This window comes from Eretmochelys imbricata, chromosome 26 (assembly GCF_965152235.1).
Source record: "Eretmochelys imbricata isolate rEreImb1 chromosome 26, rEreImb1.hap1, whole genome shotgun sequence".
Lineage (NCBI taxonomy): Eukaryota > Metazoa > Chordata > Testudines > Cheloniidae > Eretmochelys > Eretmochelys imbricata.
The window spans coordinates 11228978-11250411 of NC_135597.1; the positions used below are offsets into that span (position 1 = coordinate 11228978).

General features: G+C 39.4%; 1 protein-coding gene and 1 pseudogene across 2 annotated transcripts in view; both read left to right on the plus strand.

Moving 5' to 3' along the window:
• Positions 1-8497, plus strand: part of GMCL1 (germ cell-less 1, spermatogenesis associated) — a 30668-nt gene extending 22171 nt beyond the window's left edge. For both annotated transcript variants that reach the window (XM_077805625.1, XM_077805626.1), the window contains exons 11-14: positions 3451-3526; positions 5095-5240; positions 5475-5562; positions 7007-8497. In XM_077805625.1, the coding sequence (XP_077661751.1) occupies positions 3451-3526; positions 5095-5240; positions 5475-5562; positions 7007-7135 (439 nt within the window). In that variant the 3' untranslated portion in view covers positions 7136-8497. The remainder of the gene's footprint in view (positions 1-3450; positions 3527-5094; positions 5241-5474; positions 5563-7006) is intronic.
• Positions 8498-19504: 11007 nt separating this feature from the next.
• On the plus strand, positions 19505-19590 carry LOC144257818 (U5 spliceosomal RNA; annotated as a pseudogene).
• Positions 19591-21434: the final 1844 nt, after the last annotated feature.

Consider the following 21434-nt stretch of genomic DNA (forward strand, 5'->3'; position numbering starts at 1 on the left):
CTAGCTAATTTTATTGAACAGCGTTTTGTCCAGGTTTTAGTAAAACTAGGTAATCTCTTCTTCCTATCCCTTTCTGCTCTGGGATTGTGTAGGAGGGAGATACTGCCCTCGGTGCTATGTTTTAGTACTTCCTCATTTTGGGATTTGGTCTGTGACATTACAAATCCCAGAGAGAACCAGATTTTGATTTGCAACTCGAGAGGCTCCACTGCCTGTCAGCAGAACACATCCACCTGGAACCCAGGACAGAGGCAGCTGGGGTCCTTAATTAACATTTCAAATAAGAAAAGAGATGCCAGGTATTGCTATGTAGGAAGGAAGGTATCTGGAAGTTAGAAGGCAAATGGGTGAGTAAAAGAATAACTTGATGATCAGAAATTTCCCCATATTTCATCCAGGCCAGTTGCCCTGCTCCCAGCTCAACTTTCTCTCTGTCTCTTTCTTTCTTTGATAGGTGCAGCTATAAGACACTATAGTATTTGACATTTCCTGAAGAGTTAACCAAAACCACAAACCCAGTAATTGAACAATATGTGAAAACTGTTTGTCACCTACAGAGCTTCATGAAGTGATGTAGTTTTATTTTCATATCCCATCTGGTGCATGTATTAATGGGGCACGTGCTATTTTGAGACTACAGAAATGAAAATGATTTTGTATTAAGTGTATTTTACTCTTCATACACATTACTGCCCTTGTGGGATGTTAGAGCAGTGCTGCATAATTCAACATTTTGCTATACTTGAGAGGCCAGAAGTAACAACCCTTCCCACTTCAGTAAAGTAGTTTGCAACTAAAGGGGTGTGAACTTTCTTCACTCTTCTTGAAACGTTTGAGCTGTTATCACATAGTACTGGATCCAGTCATCAAAACGTGTCTTACCTACAGTAAACCTGAAGTAGGCTTACTTTTTATGTTAGCATTAATGTAGTTTTGTGTGCTGAAATAGATCTTTGTGCCTACAGTAGTTCAAGGGAAATGACAGAAGCTGCAGATTAGTCTACTTTAATTTTCCACTTTAGTTTTTTATCTGGGTAAATATTCAGAATTAAATTCTGTTCTACTTTTTGGTACATAAGAACAGCCATAGTGGGTCAGACTAGTGATCCTTCTTGCCTGGTATACTGTCTTCTGACAGTGGCCAATTGCAGGAGTTTCAGAGGGAATGAACAGGGCAGTTACTGAGTGATCCATCCCCTGTTGTCCACTCCCAGATTCTGCCAGTCAAAGGCTAGGGACTCCCAGAGCATGGGGTTGCATCCCCAGTGATCTTGCCTAATAGTCAGTGGAGCTATCCTCCAGGAACTTATCTAATTCTTTTTTTGAATCCAGTTATTGTTTTGGCCTTCACAACATCCCCTGGCAGTGAGTTCCACAGGTAGTGTGAAGAAGTGCTTCCTTTTGTTTGTTTTAAACCTGCTGCCTATTAATTTCACTGGGTGACCCCTGGTCCTTCAGTTATGTGAAGGAGTAAATAAGGAGTAATGCTGTCTAAGTGGTTAGTTTAAACTGTTGAATGGTTAAGCTTTTTGAATTTTTGTAGCTAGTTGGAGGGACTAGTAAAAAGAGCTTAATGTATAACTAGAAACTTAATTTGTTAATGATTTTGAAAACTAACCACTATTCTGCCAGAAAGAATGAAATTCTGTATCCACAGTGCACGTCTTCATTGCCAGTAATTGGTAACGTATTTGACCGACTATCACAGGGGTGGGCAAACTTTTTGGGGTGAGGGCCACATCTGGGTGTGGAAATTGTATGGCGGCCCATGACTGCTCACAAAATTGGGAGTTGAGGAGCGGGTGAGGGCCCTAGCTGGGTGTGCAGGCTCTGGGGTGGGGCCAGAAATGAAGAATTCAGGGTGCAGGAGAGTACTCCGGTCAGGGACTGAGGGGTTCGGAGGGCGGGAGGGGGATGAAGACTGGGGCGGGGGGTTGGAACATAGGAGGGGGTCAGGGGTGCAGGCTTCAGGTGGCACTTACCTCAAGCAGCGGAGATGCGGCCAGGCAGCTCTGCATGCTGCCCTGTCCACTGGCGCCGCCCCTGCAGCTCCCATTGGCTGCGGTTCCCAGCCAATGGGAGCTGCAGGGGCAGCGCTTGGGGTGGGGGCAGCGTGCGGAGCCCCCTGCCTGCCCCTGTGTGTAGGAACTGGAGGGGGCACATGTCGCTGCTTCTGGGAGCTGCATGGAGTGGGGCAGGTCCCAGACCCCGGTCCCTTGCAGGAGCTCGAGGGCCAATTTTGTAGACTTTTATTATGTTTATATCCCACTTAATTGTCCCAATTAACAATCTCTTTATAAAGTATTTAATCTTCTATGACTAGTGTTCTTTATAAAATCTAGAAAAAGGCCACAGATTACTTAGTTGATATTTTCAGTTCTGTAGCTACACGCGTGTGTTTATAATGGCAAGAAATGCAGTAAGTGGCCTGTTACTATTTTGATTGCTGTTTCAGACTGCTTTTGAATTTTTAAGAGTAATTTAGCATGCTTAGGTGCTCTTGATTACACTGCTTTTCTGCAAAGTCCCACAGATGGCAACAGTAATTTATACGACCTGTTAGTTTGGAGGGTCCAATTATTATTCTGGTAGATGATCTGTCTGTATGTAGGTTACAGAGTAACAGCCGTGTTAGTCTGTATTCGCAAAAAGAAAAGGAGTACTTGTGGCACCTTAGAGACTAACCAATTTATTTGAGCATGAAGTGAGCTGTAGCTCACGAAAGCTCATGCTCAAATAAATTGGTTAGTCTCTAAGGTGCCACAAGTACTCCTTTTCTTTTTGTCTGTATGTAGTCCTTCTGAATTGCAGGTAAATACTGTCAGAGTGTGTCTACATTACAAAAATAACAAAATCAGAGAACCCATTTGCATCCCATTTGTCCCACTTGTCGTCCTTACAGTACAGGTAAAAAGTCGTTTGAATAGATCATGTCATTTAGCCCCGTTAGGCAGCAACATGGTTAGACTCCCATCAATGCTATAAACTTCAGCTGAATTGTAACAGGGTTCCTTGATCTGAATGTGCCCTCAGGGCACTTACCTTGTTTTATGAATCTATGTATGTTACTAAAAACATTCAATATTTGAGGCAGAAGCTTTCAATGTCTTATTTTTCATTTGGCTGGAGAAATGCAAGAAACTGTTATTTTTTTTAAATTGGGTGGTTTTCAGTCAGGTTTTGTCTCACTGACATGTATTGGCTCAATTCAGAAGCAGAACTGAGCTAGAAGCCAGAGCCAGACAAAAAACTGAACTGGAAGGCTTATATTTAGTAAAAGCATATCCGATAAAAATACAATAAGAATCTGACTTGTTTTCTGATTTAGGAGCTGACTTATGCTAAAATTCCACAGAGCATTTTCTTGCTGCTGCTGTGATCTTTCTTTCTTACAAGTGAACAATAAATTGTCAAATCATTCTCAAAATGGTCTACTTCATACATTCATAGGCCTCAAGAAATTAATAAAGAAGAACTTGAAGGAAACAGCATGAGGTGTGGTAGGAAGCTTGCAAAGGATGGTGATGTATGTATAAACTATATCTTAATTTGTACAAAACTAAGCTATCTCGAAAGTGTTACATATTTTCAGAAACTTTGTCTTCAGTGGCTTTTTTCAGAAACTGCACCAAAAAGGAAGATTTTAATGGAAATGATATTTTCACAAATAAACAAAGCTCCTTCTTCTTGAAATGCTTGTCAGCTTTCCTAGTTTCTAGCAAAATACTACTAAAGTCATCATGATAGTACTATAAAACAAAGTCTGAATGTGTAGCGTTTTTAGAGGGGGGGGAAATGAAGTTGTTATTGTTTGAAACTCCTGAGATGCTTAATTATGACTTTTGCAAAGTAATAGAAATCATTAATTTTTTTAAAATACAATTTTAAATATAGTGTGCATAACATCATCTGTAAAATATTAGTTCTACTCTGAAAAGTGACACTGTTCTGGAGAAGCAACGCACCTGCAAAGATGTATGTAATTTCTTCTTATACAGAATTGTGTGTTTAATTCTGATTATTTACACCTGAGCAAAGCTTTTGAAGAGATTGAGGCTGTCCAGGTGCGCCTGAGAGGATCGTTTGAAGATAATACAGTTGACTAGGTGTCTGGCCTAATTTGGCTTTAGAAAACTTCATTGGTGACGGGGCGTGACAAGGAAATAACTTTGCTTGCCTCTCAGGTCGCAGATTGACTTTTCAGGGCTGGCAATTGGACAAAGATATATTTACTTCCATAAACTGAGCATATTATGCAAATCACTGACATTAAACGTGGAACCCCACAGTGCCAATTTTGGTCACCTTCTGCAATAGAACTCATTAATGCTCAAGATTACATCACAATTTGGTAGTAAACATCTAAAGATTAGTTCTTAATACAGGAATATCGTGTTTATATCCTTATATAGCAGGCCTTATGGAAGAGCATTAGAAAGGTGAAGGACGTGTTTCCCAACTGCACGCTAAAATCATTTAACTGAAGGATCTGTTGTTTGAAGTAATCACTTCATGCGTATATTTAACCCATGGTCCAGAGGGCTCTGGAGTTATGTTGCCTAGAGATCCTCTGGCAATTGGTGCATTATAAAATCTTTTATGGACAGATGGTTTTAAATTGAAACCTGATTGTGTATAATTCCATGGCTCTATGTAAGGGTTAGGTGGCTGCTAAAGCTTGTGGCCTAACCAAATTCCAATGTAGGCAATTGCGTAACTATCCTATCTAAACACCTCTTCTGTTTCCAGCTGGCAGTGCTCCTATGAGGTGTACAGAAACTGGTCTGTAAGTTTGTTATGTGAAGTAAGATAGGTGTGTCGCACCCCAGAAGTGGCTGCATTTCAGTGGCAGGTGAAGTAATCCCTGATTCTTCAATCACATCTGTCTGAGCGGACACTTGTGCCCATGCAGAGTTCACTGTTTCAGTAGGACTTCATGCAGATATTGGGATATGTGGATCAGATGCAGATTTTGGGCCTTTGTATGTAAGGCTATGAAGTGCTTTGGGATCCTTCAGAGTGAAATGTGCTATATTTTTACTTGTATAGCCCATTGAAATAAAATAGGTCTTACATGTTTTCTCTGTTCTTTAGTACTGCTGGCGATGGACTGGATTCAACTTTGGCTTTGATCTGCTTGTCACGTATACAAATCGCTACATCATTTTCAAAAGAAACACACTGAATCAGCCATGCAGTGGATCAGTCAGTCTGCAACCACGGAGAAACATTGCGTTCAGGTGAAGAATGGCTAACCATTCATTTCACTGAAAAATATGTTTAAAGCCAGTATTTCAACTGATTTCGTACTGGAATTGGTTCATTAACAGATGACAACTTCATTGGCACAAAATATGCTTTATGACAATGTGTGCTCCTGTCTCCCTGTGAGAAGCTGACTTCTTCCTTTAGCCTCAGAAAAAAAAAGTTACAGGAGGCTAAATCAAGTAATTTAACTTTCATTATACCCCTAGGCTACGTCTAGCCTCTTTTGATAACAATGGAAAACTTATTTGCAGTAGAACCACAGGATATCAGATCCTGACCCTTGAGAAAGATCAGGTATGTTTGTGTGTCTTTTTTTAAAATCTAGTAATAGTCTAAATCATCAAGAACATTGAGAAAATCATCAGTGACCTTTAAAAAATAATTCAATTACATTTTGTAGTTGCAGACATGAAATTTTAAAATGCTTCTGCCACACATAATGGAAGTTAATATTTCTAGTTTAAATGGGAGAACTAAATCAGAATATTTAGTTGGATTTCGTTCGTGGCTGTAATGAAATTCTCAGGGTGCTGCTGAGGATACACACCATTTATCTTAATGTCTTTAAGAATGATAGTTAACCAGAATTCTAACACTTGAGAAATTAACCAGGTTTGATTTAACAAGCTAGTGAGAGGGAACCTTTTCATAGCTAGCCAAAAATAACATTAGACTGTTAACAAAATTTGTAGATACAATTGGCGCAGTTTTTCCAATTTTAGTAGCAAGTAGCTTAATATTAAATATTAAAATCTATGCAGATCTTGTGTTTTTAATCATTACAGTATATTACTGAGTATTGAAAATAAATGTCTGTTAGCACCTACCTGTGTAAAGGACAAATTCAGGACTAATTTGAAATCTTGGTGTTAGGAATAAATTGCAGAGTTTGGCACATGACTGTCATGTGGACCCTGATTGGAATTCATTGTCTTGTAACCCTGTTGCTAAGGTTTGTTTTCTTTTAAAGATAACGCATAGATCTCCACTTTTGGGTCAATAGTCTAGGCAAGGGAGCATGTTTTCATATACAATATCTTACTATTGGTTCCCTTATTTCCTGATTATGGCAATGTCTGTGTGGCACATGCACACAGGTATTGTTTCCTTGTAAATTTCAAATATTCCTATCGGATAAATTTCCAAATTCAGTGGGTCCAGATTCATTCTGAGGGTGACCGCCAAAAATGTTTTGACTAGTTCCACTACCAAGAAATTTTAGCCCCTCCTAGTTATAATAAGCTAGATTATCCAGTCTGCTGAAACCTCTAAATGGTAGGCGATTGCCCGGGGAGACTCTCTGATGGTTTGGCCACCGCCTGCACTGACTGATCCTTGTCGCTGATTTAAGGGGATTGAGAGAGTGAGATAGGGAGAGGCTTGGCAGGGTAGAGAATGTTTTGGCAAAGTTGAGGTATGATAAAACTATTCATTTTCGGGTGGCTAGTCATGTGTAGTGAAGGAGAGGGAATGAATTATATAACCTTGGATTCATTATTGGTTTTTTTTTTTTCTTCATACCCAGTGCTATGAATTTGTAAAATGTTTTAAGTTCTGTGATGTTTTCCATCTTCTTTTTGGTGGTAACATACAATTAAATGGAATCTCCAGTCGTTTGCTGTTTCACTCAAATCTGTTCTAGCACTTCTAAATTATGTACCACGCTTTATTTTTGTTCAGCAGTATGAATTATTGTTCTAAACCTCTTTAAAAATGTTCCTTCATATTTGCTTTACAGGAACAAGTAGTAATGAACTTGGACAGCAGACTTCTGATCTTCCCTCTGTATATCTGCTGTAACTTCCTATATACATCACCAGAGAAGAGAACTGAGAGTGACGGGCTGCTAGATAGCCCAGAAAACTGAGAGACCTGTTTAGTGGAACACAATAGCACTTTTATAACTGTATGCCTGCTTTAAGTTAATGCCCTGCTTACACACAGAGCTATGAGAAATAAACAAAGGCCTTATACTGTAGCAGATAAATATATACAGCTACTTTTTTATCCTCAGTATATTCCTATGCATATCTGAAAAAAAGATCTGAAACCACATAGGCTAAAACTAGTTATACCATACATTTTTTCACGTGTATTTTCTGTTCTACATTAGCAGAGAACAGCCATTCCAAGTTTGTATGAAATCTGTTACAGATTTGTTTGTTTCTGGTTTTTTGTTGTTGTTGTTGGGGGGCGGTGGGGCAAAATCTGAGCCTAACTGATAAAAGTGAATCTGTGTGAATGAAATGTTACTAACCTCTTTGTAAAATTCCAGATTACTTGTTAGATTTGGGTAAAAAAAGCCTTTCCATTGCTAACCACTGGGTTGCGCTCTTTTTGTAACAGAACTGTAAATAGCAAGCTCCAAATTCCACTGACTCCAGTGGCCCTTACATCAGGGCTACGTTTTCCTTTTATTTTCCTTGTAGTTATTTAACTGTTGTACAGTTTTTCTGACCCATTTTAGTTTTTAAGCCTTCCACATGTCATATGTATATTTGTTTTTCTTGGTCTTAGGCCATTTTTTTAAACTTTGTGGAAAATATTTTTTATCTTCTGTTCCTCATTTTTTAGTAACAGTAAGAAAGACAAGTCTGAAATTTTTGGACAAGTTCATTCGGAAATGCATTTTTTGGATGTACCGAGAAGTCTACAAAGGTGTATTGTCCACCCCTTATGAGTCTTTCTGTTGACATAACCACAATTTTCAGCAAGGGTTCAGTTGACTCCTAACATATTTGTGTATACCAGATATCAGGGTTTTTTTAACTTTTTGGCTTTCTGTAACATCTTGTTTTAACTTTTCATTGGGAATCTGTATCCCACTTAAGCTCAGGAACTTGTGACCTTTGAGTGCCTTTTGAGTTATACATGCTAACACAAACTTCACATCGGTTAAGCCAGGTCACAGGATCCAGAATAGGAGCTGAGAACAAGGGATTCATTTCCAAGTTGGTGTTTAACTGATCCAAATCACGGACAAGATGCACACTGTTAGTTTTGTACGTATTGGTTTGTTTTTTATGTTTGTCTATTGATACCTTGAATTCCTACTTACAGATTTATGGAGGCAAAGCAAGAAACTTTGCCTCCTTAGGAACCCTATTTTTTTAATGTTAATATTGTCAGAAAAGGATTGAACCTTTGTACACGGTAACAAGGATACAAATACAAGTTTAGCAAAATGACAACAACAGTGACAACTTGTGAATAAATCGTTGAAAGTGGATTTAATAGTGCAGTGCTCGTTAATCTTTCTTTTCTGCCAGAAATATATTCTGAGTCACCCTGAAAATGTTGGATATCAGCTATATGACAATGTCAAAAGTATTTTTGGACAATACCAGAGAGGAAATCAGTCAGGACTTTATCCTGCTGGAGCCTGAAGAAAAAAAGTCAAGCTTGGTGCTTAGTTGGGAACCTAATTCCTGTTTAGGCACCTAAATAAGTGGCTAGATTTTTCAAATAGTTGAGAACCCTCAACTCCCATTAATTTCTGTGGGAAGTGGGAATGTTCAGTATCTTGGGGTGGGGGAATCGCATCACTTATTTGTGTCTGACTTTAAAAGGCTTCTTTGTTTGAAAATCTAGGCCTGATTGATAGGTGTCCTTTCCAACATTGTGGCACCTTAGAGACTAACACATTTATTTGAGCATAACCCACTTCATCAGATGCATAGAATGGAGCATATAGTAAGAAGATATATATACATACAGAGAACATGAAAAGGTGGAAGTTGCCATACCAACTCGAAGAGGCTAATTCATTAAGATCAGCTATTATCAGCAGGAGAAAAAAAAAAGCTCTTGTAGTGATGATCAAGATGGCCCATTTCAGACAGTTGACAAGGTGTGAGGATACTTTACACAAATTGAATCTCTTTCCCCATGTTAAGTATCCTCACGTATATATCTTCTCACTATATGTTCCATTCTATCTGTTCTTTTTGCAGATACAGACTAACACGGCTGCTACTCTGAAACCTTTCCAACATTGATTTATGGTCCAACTGTTTATGTTGTACTTTGATTTTGTTCTTGAGCCTCTGTGGGCCTTTCAAATAATAATTTTTATTCTACAATAATTTTTACATCCATCATTTTTTCTTACATGCCTTCTTGAGAGAAATTAGCTGTATTTATTGGAACTGTGTGTTCAAAGAAATTGTGTGTAGTCTGAAGAAGGGAACATGAATTAACCACTTAATGATATCTGGAAAATGTCTAATACCTTGTGGTTACTTCCTGAAACTAATAAATAGCAGGAGGAGGTAAAGAATAAGATGAATCTTCTGAACATTAAATGCTTTTACTTATAATTGCTTTTATAGTAAAAGCATAGTAAAGGTTTAGCTTCTATTAGCAATAATTGAAGAAATTCCTGTAAGAAACTCTTGGGAAGGGAAGGAGAAGACGTGAAGTGCCAAAACCTATTATCTCTATTTTAATGTTTGGGAATTAGCGCTCATTTATAAGAGGGCACAGCAACATATATTTTGAATATTACCACTGCAAGTAGGGAAAAGAAAATAAATTTGAGTCCAAACATAAAAGTGAAAGAAATCACGTTACATACTGCCCTAATTTTTTTTAAGTATTCTTGTTGTGAAAACTTGACAAAATGAGGGAACTGTAAGAAGAAAAGAGAAAACTAAGAACTGAAGCTTGAATTCCAGTCACAGGTAGTTATTTCGAATAGCCTACATTTTACTGAATGTGATGAAAATTAGTGTAAGGCCAACATTGCAAAACAGAACAAGAAAGTAAGGAGGGATGCTTGTATGCAAGAAGCAACAGCAATCCTTTTCCTGAAGCCTGAGGATTGGTGGTGCTATGCCGCTGGTATAACGTAGTTGTTATACAGACACCTAATCTTTTTATGAACCTTACTAAATTATGATTGTATAATGCCATGCTGCAGTGATATTACTGAAGATATTCCGTGTATACCCTACATTTCTTACCAGTTTTAAATATATTGTCTTTCAACTCGGAGTTTCTCTTTGTTCTTGCTCAAATTGGGAAAAATTTCCTATTATTAATCTCTTTTCTCTCATTTAACCAAGAATTCAGTGGGATTGTAATAAGAAAAAGCTTCATAAAATACAAAAGTGATCTGCACCATGTATTTAAATTTCAAAGTCAGACCTTTAGCAATAATCCTATAAACGTTGCTTCTAGGGAATCTGACATTCCATAGACCTAATTACAACTAATTTTGGTATTCAAATACAGTACCCAAAGTACTTGGCAGCATCTTCCAGTCCTAGCTAAATATTACACTTTTAAGGTGAATTATTCTGTCTGATTAGCTAATGTCTTGGGCTTTGACTTTTTATTAATGTCCACTACCTACAAAGTCAAACATGCAAAGAAAGTGACTCTCATCCAAGGCGTGGATTCATTTTTTGTTTTGTACTAAAATGGAGTGTTATCCTTCAATGCTAGGTAGAAGGCTGTCAGGAGCTGAAGTCTAATGAAAACAGAGAATATCTTCTGTAGGGATGCTGAGGATTAATATTTGTGAAGCACTTTGTAGATAAATGCTGAGTATTACCAGATAATTACTTGTTTGCAGGAGTGAGCCTAATTCAGTTAAATGTAACCTCCAAGAAATGAAACTTCAAGTCTTTTATGAAAGGCAATAAAATATATTTTAAAAACTCAGTGTTTATTGTGGCGGTAGGTAACTATTCCCCCATTGAAAAAAGGAAAATCTGACACTATTAATCTTAATACATAAATATATTCCTGTAAATGAAAAGCAGATTTTTTTAGTGGTACAGCTAGTTCAACATCTCTAGCTTTACAAGTTACTAAGCAATTAATGTTCTCATTAGTTACAGTAATAAATACCTGTGGTGGAAAATATTCTTGAATATAGAATCAGGAATATTTAACAAAAGGACACAAAACTGAGAGCATAAGAACCCTTAGGGCGCTTGTGTACATGTTGCGAAGCGCCTGTCTATGTGAAACAAAGGGGACTACGTGTACTGTGAGGTATTACTTTATGTGGGGAAGGGGAGCACAGTCTGGCCCTTAGTTGATGGACAGCCTTTTAGTCTCAATTCCTGACCCTGTCCGTTTAAAGTATTTCTCAAATACTGATGTTCTGAATGGTCAATGCTTAAAGGCATGACAAAGTCAGGCTGGACGGCGGTAAGAGAGTGGCCCTGTTGGGTTCTGGGAAGTGGGCGGAGTAGCCTGAGGGGAGGAGCTACTGCCCCCCGGACTCATAAATATGGGGGATGACAGAAGAAAACACAAGTGCAGGTGTGAGGGTCAAAGGGTCAAAAGTAGGAAGGCAGGTATGTTAGCCCTAGAGTGATAAAGGTATTTTTTCCTACAAGCTGAGAAGGGGTTACCTCAGGTCAATTAGGGACACCTGAGTCCAGTTAAGGGCTGCCTGAGACCTTTTAAAACTCCTTTTGTGTGTGTATGTGGGGGGGGGGCAGAGAAGGAGAGAGACAAGCGGCCGCCAGGCTTCTCCCGGGTGGGAGGCTGCTCTTCGCTCCACCCGGGAAACAACTGGAACTGAGTGCCTGCTTAGGGGACACCCGGGGCCAACAACAGGACGACGTCCCCTCAGCGAGGGGGCAGGGAAAGGTATCCCCCCCGGGTTTTGTGTTTGTAGATTTGTTTCTTTTGGTTGGTGGAGGAGCAACCCTCGGGCCTGCCCCAGGCCTACCTTGAAAATATGGATAAGTAAACACAGAGGAGGGGAAGACAAAACAGTCGGGAGTGGGGCTGATTTACCTCAGGCCACCACCAGAGGGGGAAGTGCTAAGTCTGCAGAGGCAGAGGAGATGCCTTGCCACAGTGGGCACTAAACTCCTCTAAGCACGTTGAAGCGTTACTGCGGGCACCGTGTTTTCGACTGTGGGGGCAGGAATGGTTGTTTGCTGTACACTTGTATAGTGCCTAGCACAACAGCATCTCCACTTCTAGGTGCTATTCTGCAATATAAATGTTAAATCATCATAGGGGGTGAGGTTTTCAGTATTGAGCAAGACAGATTCCATGGATGCCGAATGTAATTGCTTAAGTTACGCACTGATTATAGAATCATAGGACTGGAAGGGACCGTGAGAGGTGGTCTAGTCCAGCCCCCTGCACTCATGGCAGGACTAAGTATGATCTAGACCACGCCTGACAGGCGTTTGTCTAAACTGCTCTTAAAAATCTCCAGTGACAGAGATTCCACAAAAAGAAAAGGAGTACTTGTGGCATCCGATGAAGTGAGCTGTAGCTCACAAAAGCTGATGCTCAAATAAATTTGTTAGTCTCTAAGGTGCCACAAGTACTCCTTTTCTTTTTGCGGATACAGACTAACACGGCTGCTACTCTGAAACCAGAGATTCCACAGCCTCCCTAGGCAATTTATTCCAGTGCTTAATCACCCTGACAGGAAATTTTTGCTAATGTCCAACCTAAACTTCCCTTGCTGCAATTTAAGCCCCTTGCTTCTAATGTCCTATCCTCGGAGGTGAAAGAACAATTTTTCTTCTTCCTCCTCGTAACAACCTTTTATGTACTTTTATTTGCTCCATTATCTTTCCAGGTACTGAAGTTAAGATGACTGGACTGTCATTCCCCGGGTTGTCCTTATTTCCCTTTTTATAGATGGGCACTATATTTGCCCTTTCCAGTCCTCTGGAATCTCACCCGTCTTCCATGACTTTTCAAAGATAATTGCTAATGGCTCAGATATCTCCTCAGTGAGCTCCCTGAGTATTCTAGGATGCATTTCATCAGGCCCTGGTGACTTGAAAACATCTAACTTGTCTAAGTAATTTTTAATTTTTTCTTTCCCTATGTTAGCTTCTGATCCTATTTCATTTTCACTGGCATTTGTTAAGTTAGATGTCCAATTGCTACTGAACTTGTTGGTGAAAAGTGAAACAAAAAAGTCATTTAGCACTTCTGCCATTTCCACATTTTCTATTACTGTTTCCCCCATCTCATTGAGTAATGGGCCTATCCTGTCCTTGGTCTTCCCCTTGCTTCTACTGTATTTGTAGAATGTTTTCTTGTTACCCTTTATGTCTCTAGCTAATTTATGCTGGTTTTGTGCCTTGGCCTTTCTAATTTTTTCACCACATGCTTGTGGTGTTTGTGTATATTCATCCTTTGTAATTTGACCGAGTTTCCACTTTCTGTGGGACCCTTTTTTTGAGTTGCAGATCACTGAAGATCTTCCGATGATGCGTAGATTTGTTTCACACTAGTCTCTGTGTTCTGCGTGAGAAGCTTGTGTGCCAGTTGATTTCACCGTTCTTCCATTATTTCCTTTATCGTGTCAGGCAATTACCAAAACTGCATGTTGCTTCCTCAGACTGTGGGGTTCTCCCTATCAATGCAGCTATTGAGAGAGTCACTTTCCAAAAGGCTTTTCCATCCAGTTAAGCTCTTTCAGTTGCAATTGTAGCATAACAATGTCGTCTGGGAGCTAATGTTATTTCACACAGTAGTCAGCTGGTGTTTTCAGGGAAATGATCATTTTAAGTAGGAGTTTGTAAACAGCAAAGACTAGAGCTGGTCAGAATTTTGGTGAACAACGGATTCTTAAAAACCAGCACAAAAAAACCCTTTAACCAGCTTCCCTGAGCCAGGCTAGTTTGGTCATTCCAAAATAAGCACGATATGAGCATTTTTTTTTACTAAACTTCACTGAAAAATGTGATCCCTACCTCCCATTCAGATGGCTCTTGGAGGAGAGCCAAGAAGATGACCACCTTTGTAAAATTAGTTGTAGGCTGCGCCTTCTGCTGCACCAGTCATTCCGCACAGCATCACAGTGATTCTCGCAACAAGTGTATTGATGTACGATGTGAAATAATACTTTACAGGTAACGGTTAAAGCTGATTATTCTGAAATTTGCTTGTTGACGTATATTGAGAGCGCAACTTTCAGTGATATTTATAAAGTACTGATAGGTCTTGCATAAGAACCACTTGATGCAAGTATTAAAGCTTGACCCTTCTGTGTCTAGTATTGAACTGGAAAGTTCATGGTTACCATAATTAGCGGTGAAAGGTTTGCTGTGTTAATAATACAAACATTAATTGGATGGTAGTGAGCGGTATACCAACAAGTTGAGCTCCTGGTTTATAATTACCTGTATGGGAAGAAGACTTGTGATCAGACTTGTGATTTAATTTAGCAGAAAAGGCATAATGAGATCCAGTAGCTGGAAGCATAGCTAGACAAATTCAGACTAAAGAGGAGATGCTAATTATGAGCAGTGAGGGTAATTAATAGTTGGAACAACTTATCTAGGGATGTGGTAGATTCTCAGCCACTTGGAGTCTTTAAATCAAGACTGGATGTCTTTTTTGTCGCTGAACCAGAAGTTAATGCAGGTAAAACTTGGTTAAATTCTATGGCCCATGCTTTGCAGGAGGTCAGACTAGATGTTCATAATGGTCCCTTCTGGCTTTAAAATCTGTGCCAAATTGATCCAACGCGTGTTAAACTGACAGGCTCACACTGCTTTTGGATCAGATTTGGCAATTAGTTTCCTATTTAAAGATTTTTATTTCAGTAAATAAAAAGCTTTGCATATAAGAATGTAAGCATTGCAGTAATATGTGGTGTACTTTGAAAAGACTGTCAGCTTAATGGAAGCTAGAATCAGACCTACCGACGTGGAGTTTTTTTCTAGGAAATCTCGCTGATTCAAAGAAAACAGAAGATTTTCGTGACCTCCTCTACTTCTGAGGAAAGGTTTGCCTCAGCCTTCTTAAAAGGAATTCACCCAGGGATGATCATTATCAATAAAGGTTCCAGTATACTGATAAATAATGCCTGACAGCCAAAGGGCATGAGTAAAAAAGATCTGAGAGAATTGAAGATCTTCATAATCTTAGAAGATCAGTTGAATGTGTTGAACATGTTTGTGAAGGAAGGAACTTAACTCAAGGACACTAGAAGAAAAATCACATTGTAAGACAAGAAAGATAATAGATCTGCATTGCAGCAAGTACCAAGTTATAAGTTATGGAGCAAAAAGTTTTTTAAAACCTTAAGCGAACTGCAGCTTTGAGATATTTTTAAATTTTCAATTAAGTAACTGGTTTTCTTGGCAAAAACTTAATTCCCAGCAATTTCCCCCCTTCTCCCTGTGATACAGTAATATGTAAAGAGTCTTTTAATCTTCAAACTACTTTGCAAATATAAAGTCATCTTCAAGACACCCCTGTGACGTACCATAGGTGAATATCCCAGTTTTGCAGATGGGATATAGAGGCAGAAAAATAAAGTGAGTTGCCCAAGGCTGCAAAGCAATTTGTTCTTGGAAGCTGGATTAAAACCCAGGAGTTCCAGCTCCCAGCTGTCTGCTTTTATGTTGCCAGTCTCAACTATATTTAGTAATAAAACATGAGTAAATAAATTTTAAAAAACCCCTTTCAAATTCTCAAACTTTGACAAGGGATATAAATGGATAATGCCTAGATAAACCCTAGAGATTTAAGCTCTATTCATGAGTCTGCCACTGACTCACAGGTTTCTTAAGCGCCAAGTGCCTCAGTTTCCCCATCTGTAAAATATAGAGAGAACTACACATCTTTGTGAAAAGCTCTGTAAAGAGAGAAGCAGTGTAGCCAGTGGAGAGGGCCCTGGACTTGGATTCTCCTCCCAGTACTGCCACTGAACTGCATGACCTTGGTCAAGACGCTTCACCTCACTGTGTCTCAGTTTCTCCATTTATAAAATGGGAATGAGGATTGCTCACTTGTAAAGTGCTTTGAGATTTATACATGGAAAATGCTATATAATAATTGACTGCATTGGCTATATGTGGATGGGCTAATGCTATATATCATTACTTGCGATCTACCTAATATAAATGCTGAGTAGTTGTAATATGGTTACCTTTGCAGTCAAATGTACTTGCAAGATTTTCCAAACAAGACAGTCCTCCTTTAAAAGATAAAATTAAGCTTATTTTATTACTAGTGGTTGGTGCTTTGTTCCAGGACTGACCATTTTAACTTGAGAGAGGAGGTGGGTGAGATAATATCTTTTATTGGATCAACCTCAGTTAGTGAGAGAGACAAGCTTTTGAGCTTCCACAGAGCTCGTCTTCAGGTTTTAACTTGAAACACAGATGGGCGGTGGTGTCTGATCATATTGGTAAGAGAACAGCGTGGGGTTTCCTTGTTCCTTAACTCCCAAACTATCTTGATGTAAAATCGGCTCAAAACTTCAGACAGACACTGCCCCTTTTACTTTTTTAAATAGAAAGCTGGTTAAAGAAAAATCTGAAGAGATAAGTATCGACAATTGTGGAAATAGGTTGAGGAAACGCTACGAAAAAAGTCCATCACTGAAGCTTTCAGCAAAAATGATTCTGTTGCCAGGAACGGAATGCCACAGTGAACCTCAGTGAGTTTAGGTACCTATCAAAGGTACTTATCTTGCCCTCAACACACAGTATCTCTGCACTTCACAGTCTTTAATGTATTTATCCTCACAACACCCCTGTGAGTGGGGAGCGCTAGAGACACAGCAAGATAAGTGACTTGCCAAGAGTCAACAACTGAGATCAGTCACAGGTATTGTGCCTTTCACTCCATACACAGTAACCAGGCATAATGTGGAGTTAATTTGCTGATAGCCAATGGTAGGCATGACTGAGTATTGTACTGAGATGTATATTGTTTGTTAGGTGCAATGCATGCCTTGCAATTGCAAAAGATTCAGTCAAAGATATGGAGTTGCTTGTTACGGGTAAATTAGATGGTTTGCATGTAATAAAAGATTTGAACTTGAACTGAAGCTTAAACCAAAACAGGAAACTTCATGCTCTGAAAAGCGGATGCATAATAAAATCTGGAACCTACTGGTTGGTGGGAGCATGTGACAGTGACCCTGTCTGTGCCAGATCTGCAGAGAAAATGAGTCTGTCACAGCCCCCCTCCCCCAGCTGGGGAATCTTGGCTCTTTAGCTCAAACTGTCGAGACTTTGGCCCTGTGTGCACCTAAAAATTAGATTGACCTAGCTATATTGCTCAAGGCTATGAAAAATTTCACATCCTCTGCGACGCAGTTAATTGATCTAACCCCGCTGTAGGTGCAGCTAGAGCGACGGAATAATTCTTCTGTTGACCTAGCTGTCATCTCTCGGAGAGGTGGATTACCTACATGGATGGAAAAACCCCTTCCATTGATGTAGGAAGCATCAGCACTACAGTGGCATAGCTACTGTAGACCTCCAGAGTTGAAATCATACATAGCGTGTAGACATACTTATGCTTTAAGCTCTGCAGGTCTGCAGTTCAATCTCGACTGTACTAGTAAAGATGGCAGTCATCACACCTGCTTAATGAGACTGATTGAATAATGGTTTTTAACTAGAACGATGCAAAAAACTGATTTTTAGGTCTCTGCCCCAACCCCCACAAAAAAAAAGGAAAAAAAAGAAAAAAAAAAAAAGACGAAACAATCAATCCTTTCCAGGTGACCTGAAATGAAAAGTTTGTGTTTAACTGAAAAAATAAAAGTTAAAAAAATATATATACACCTCTACCCCGATATAACGCGACCCGATATAACACGAATTCGGATATAACGTGGTAAAGCATCACTCTGGGGGGCGGGCGGGGCTGCTCACTCGGGTGGATCAAAGCAAGTTCGATTTTACAGTTTCTCCTATAACGCGGTAAGATTTTTGGGCTCCCAAGGACAGCGTTATATTGGGGTAGAGGTGTATATGCGGGACGAAATGTTTTGTTTGACCAAACTGAAATATTTTGTTTTGTTTTTGAAGGTCTTTTACCTTTAAAAAAATAAAATTACAGTGAAATTCAAAATAAAAAGTTATTTTGAATCAAAACATTTTGTTTCGAAAACATCAGAACAAAATATTTTGGTGTTTGGGATTTTTTTGTTTTTGTTTTCAACTGAAACAATTAGGTGAATTTTACACAAATTCACAAAATGTTTCTGTCAACACAAATCTGCCTTTTTTGGCAGAAAAAAAGTGGGGTCTGAAAATGTTGGCCCAGCTGAATTCTTAATTTAACCCTGACTTCTTCACTCTTTGCCTCATTGCTGAACAGCTATTCTGTATTAAAACTCATTCTACAGACAGCATTCTTTCCTTTTGCTATCACACATTCAAGGTTTACTTTGCAAGTAAAACTGGATGGGATTTTTTGGTCAAATAGTAAATTTGCTGAAAAATGCCGTGTCAGAGTGAAAGTCCTAGGTTCAAACCACGGCAACCTTTGGCGAGGATCAATACATTATGCTAGCGGAGCCGAGCCAATGCAGCTACTGAAGAGAGAGCTGGATTGCATTCTGGCTTGGGGGAACATAAGAACGGCCACACTGGGTCAGACTAATAGTCCATCTAGCCCAGTATTCTCGTGGCTGGTGTCAGATGCTTCAGAGGGAATGAATAGAACAGGGCAATTAGTGAGTGATCCATCCCCTGTCATCCAGGAGACTCAGAGCATGGGGTTGCGTCTATGACCATCTTGGCTAATGGCCAAGCTAGGAATAGAACCCATGTTTCCTTAGTCCCAGTTCACTGCTCTTCCCACTAGCTCACTTTGCCTCCCACAAAAGATTTTTTCAAAAAATAAGCCGTGGGACCTATCCTCTGTTAATATAGCTAATTCCTTTTTGAACCCAGTGATACTTTTGGCCTTCACATCATCCCCTGGCAATGAGTTCCACAGGTTGGCTGTGCATTTTGTGAAGAGCTTCCTTATGTTTGTTTTAAACCTGTCGCCTATTAAAATAACTACAAAAAATAGCAGCTACGTTCTAATTGCAGGCTCTTTGTTACTGGCGATGATGCTGGAGATGGAAAGAACACAGGCTGATTTTCACAGCCCAAAAGGAGCATGCAGCACTATGAATTAAGGGGGAACATTATTGTGCAAGTCAGGCAAGTTTGATTTGGATTCCACCAACAGAAAATTGAAAGAGAGAGGGACAAGTTAAAGTACACTTTTAAAAATTGTTTGGTTGGGGGATGACTATACACCACTATACAAGGGCTTAGTTACTTTAAAACCAACTCCCCAAGCTTTCCATTAATGGTGCATTTTCAAATGACAGCAGTTGACATGTTTGAGCTATTCCCTGGTCTCTCTCTCTCTCTGCTTTCGCTGGATTTCAGTGGATAAACTGAATTCAGTTGGTAGGACGTCTTGCTGGGAAAGGTACTATTTGTTCTCTTCATGCTGGGGGAGCAGATTACAAGCTTGAATGGTTTTCAGTCTCTGGTTTTTCTTCAGATTGCATAAATCTTTTGCCTTTTACTAAGGATTTCTGTGGAGAGGAACATTTATGAGTTTCCAGCTGGGGCCCTTAGGAGAATCAAAAAACCCTACAGCTACCTCTGTAATTTTAAGCTTCTCTAACTACTGACATCAAGAACAGAGGGATAAACTCCTCCATCTTTTCCTGATTCAGTTATCCTTACTTTCTCCTGCTGAGGTCAAAAATATCAGTTTAATACTGGTCAAATTTGTTTAACAATGTATAGTGGCTATTTCAGAGCTTCCAGGCCATTCGTATTTGCAAGAGAGGTTTCAAGGACCATACCTGGTCCTCAGTAAACAAGGAATATAGAAATACAGCAATTGCCAGACTGGATCATGTCTCTGACTGCCTGGGATAGCTTGGTAACTGTCACTGTTAATATATCCTAAAAAAGAAGAAGAAACCTTACAGAAGGCATTTAAGGGAGAACGTGCCTGCAAAGACCTCCAACGCCCCCTTAGTTAGAGGTTGAATCTGAAGCCAAAGGGTTTATATACTTTCCAAGACACTAGTGATTTTTGTTTGTTTTGTTTTGAAATGTAACAAGATAAAATCAGTGTAGAGGGGAAATATAACACCAATAAAATTTAATGGTCTAGGGAAAATTCCATAGCTTACAGTGCTGTTTAGAGATGATTTCTTCCAAATTCTCCCTTGCTGCAGACATCAGGGATTTTGGTAGATCTCCCAGACTTGTGGAGTCTTCTACTTGGCTTTTATTCTATGGGGGGTTGTCAAAAGGTGTTACAGTTCTCAAGACTCAAGTCTTCTGTTTATCCATGGGGTGGGTACGGACAGGCAAGTCTGGCAACTTTCCCCTCTGCAGCCCTACAGCTATGCCTCAAATCTGATGAGGAAGGATGACCTTAGGAGGGAAAAGTTGGCCTGATCACATCTGCATTATATGCATATCTACACAGCATTGACAACCCTCCCAGTCTTTGTCCTCTTAAGGAAAAAGATATGTTCTTAATGTGAGTTAGCCAAAATCTTTTTGAAGATGACGCATAAATGCATGATGTTTATCCCTTCTCCCTCGTGAGGTAAGATTTTAAAACAAACCTTTAGCAACTTGTAGTTTATAAATTACTAAAAGGTTGCCTGAAAGCTTATGTGACATTAATTCACACCTTTCCCAGGATGCTGGAACAACACTTCTTAATGCACTAACCTCCTAGATAATGAGGAGTCTGGTGACACCTTAAAATAAATGGATAACAAATAACAGATTTATTTATGAAGAGCTCTCTTCATGTGCCAATATATATGTATGCCTGTTTCTGTAATTTTCACTCCATGCATATGAAGAAGTGGGTTTTTTACCCACAAAAGCTTATGCCCAAATAAATCTGTTAGTCTTTAAGGTGCCACCGGACTCCTCGTTTTTTTTGTGGATACTGACTAACACGGCTACCCCTCCGATACTTAATCTCCTAGATGCAGCAAAGGATTGAAAGCAGCAAGGGTCTTTGGCTCCATCATAAATGTTTAAAGAGATGAGGCATACAAACAGCATGCGTTATCATGGCAGGAAACCTTTGCAGAGAACTAATAGATGTCAACTTGCAATTGACTTCAGTGGAAAGACTCCATGATAAGCAAAAAGCAGCTCTGCCCCATTACGAACATGGAGTGAATTCTCCTTTGAAAACAGGAGGGGAGGATTCATTAGTGGATTTAGTATTTATGCAAATGAAGTGAGCTGTAGCTCACGAAAGCTCATGCTCAAATAAATTGGCTAGTCTCTAAGGTGCCACAAGTACTCCTTTTCTTTTTGCGAATATCTTCATTGCTATTTTATAAGAAGTCTTTGGAGTCCCATAATCCCTAAGTCCTGTTCCTAGGGCTGGTCTCGAAAAGCATGAAGCAGAAGAGGAATGAC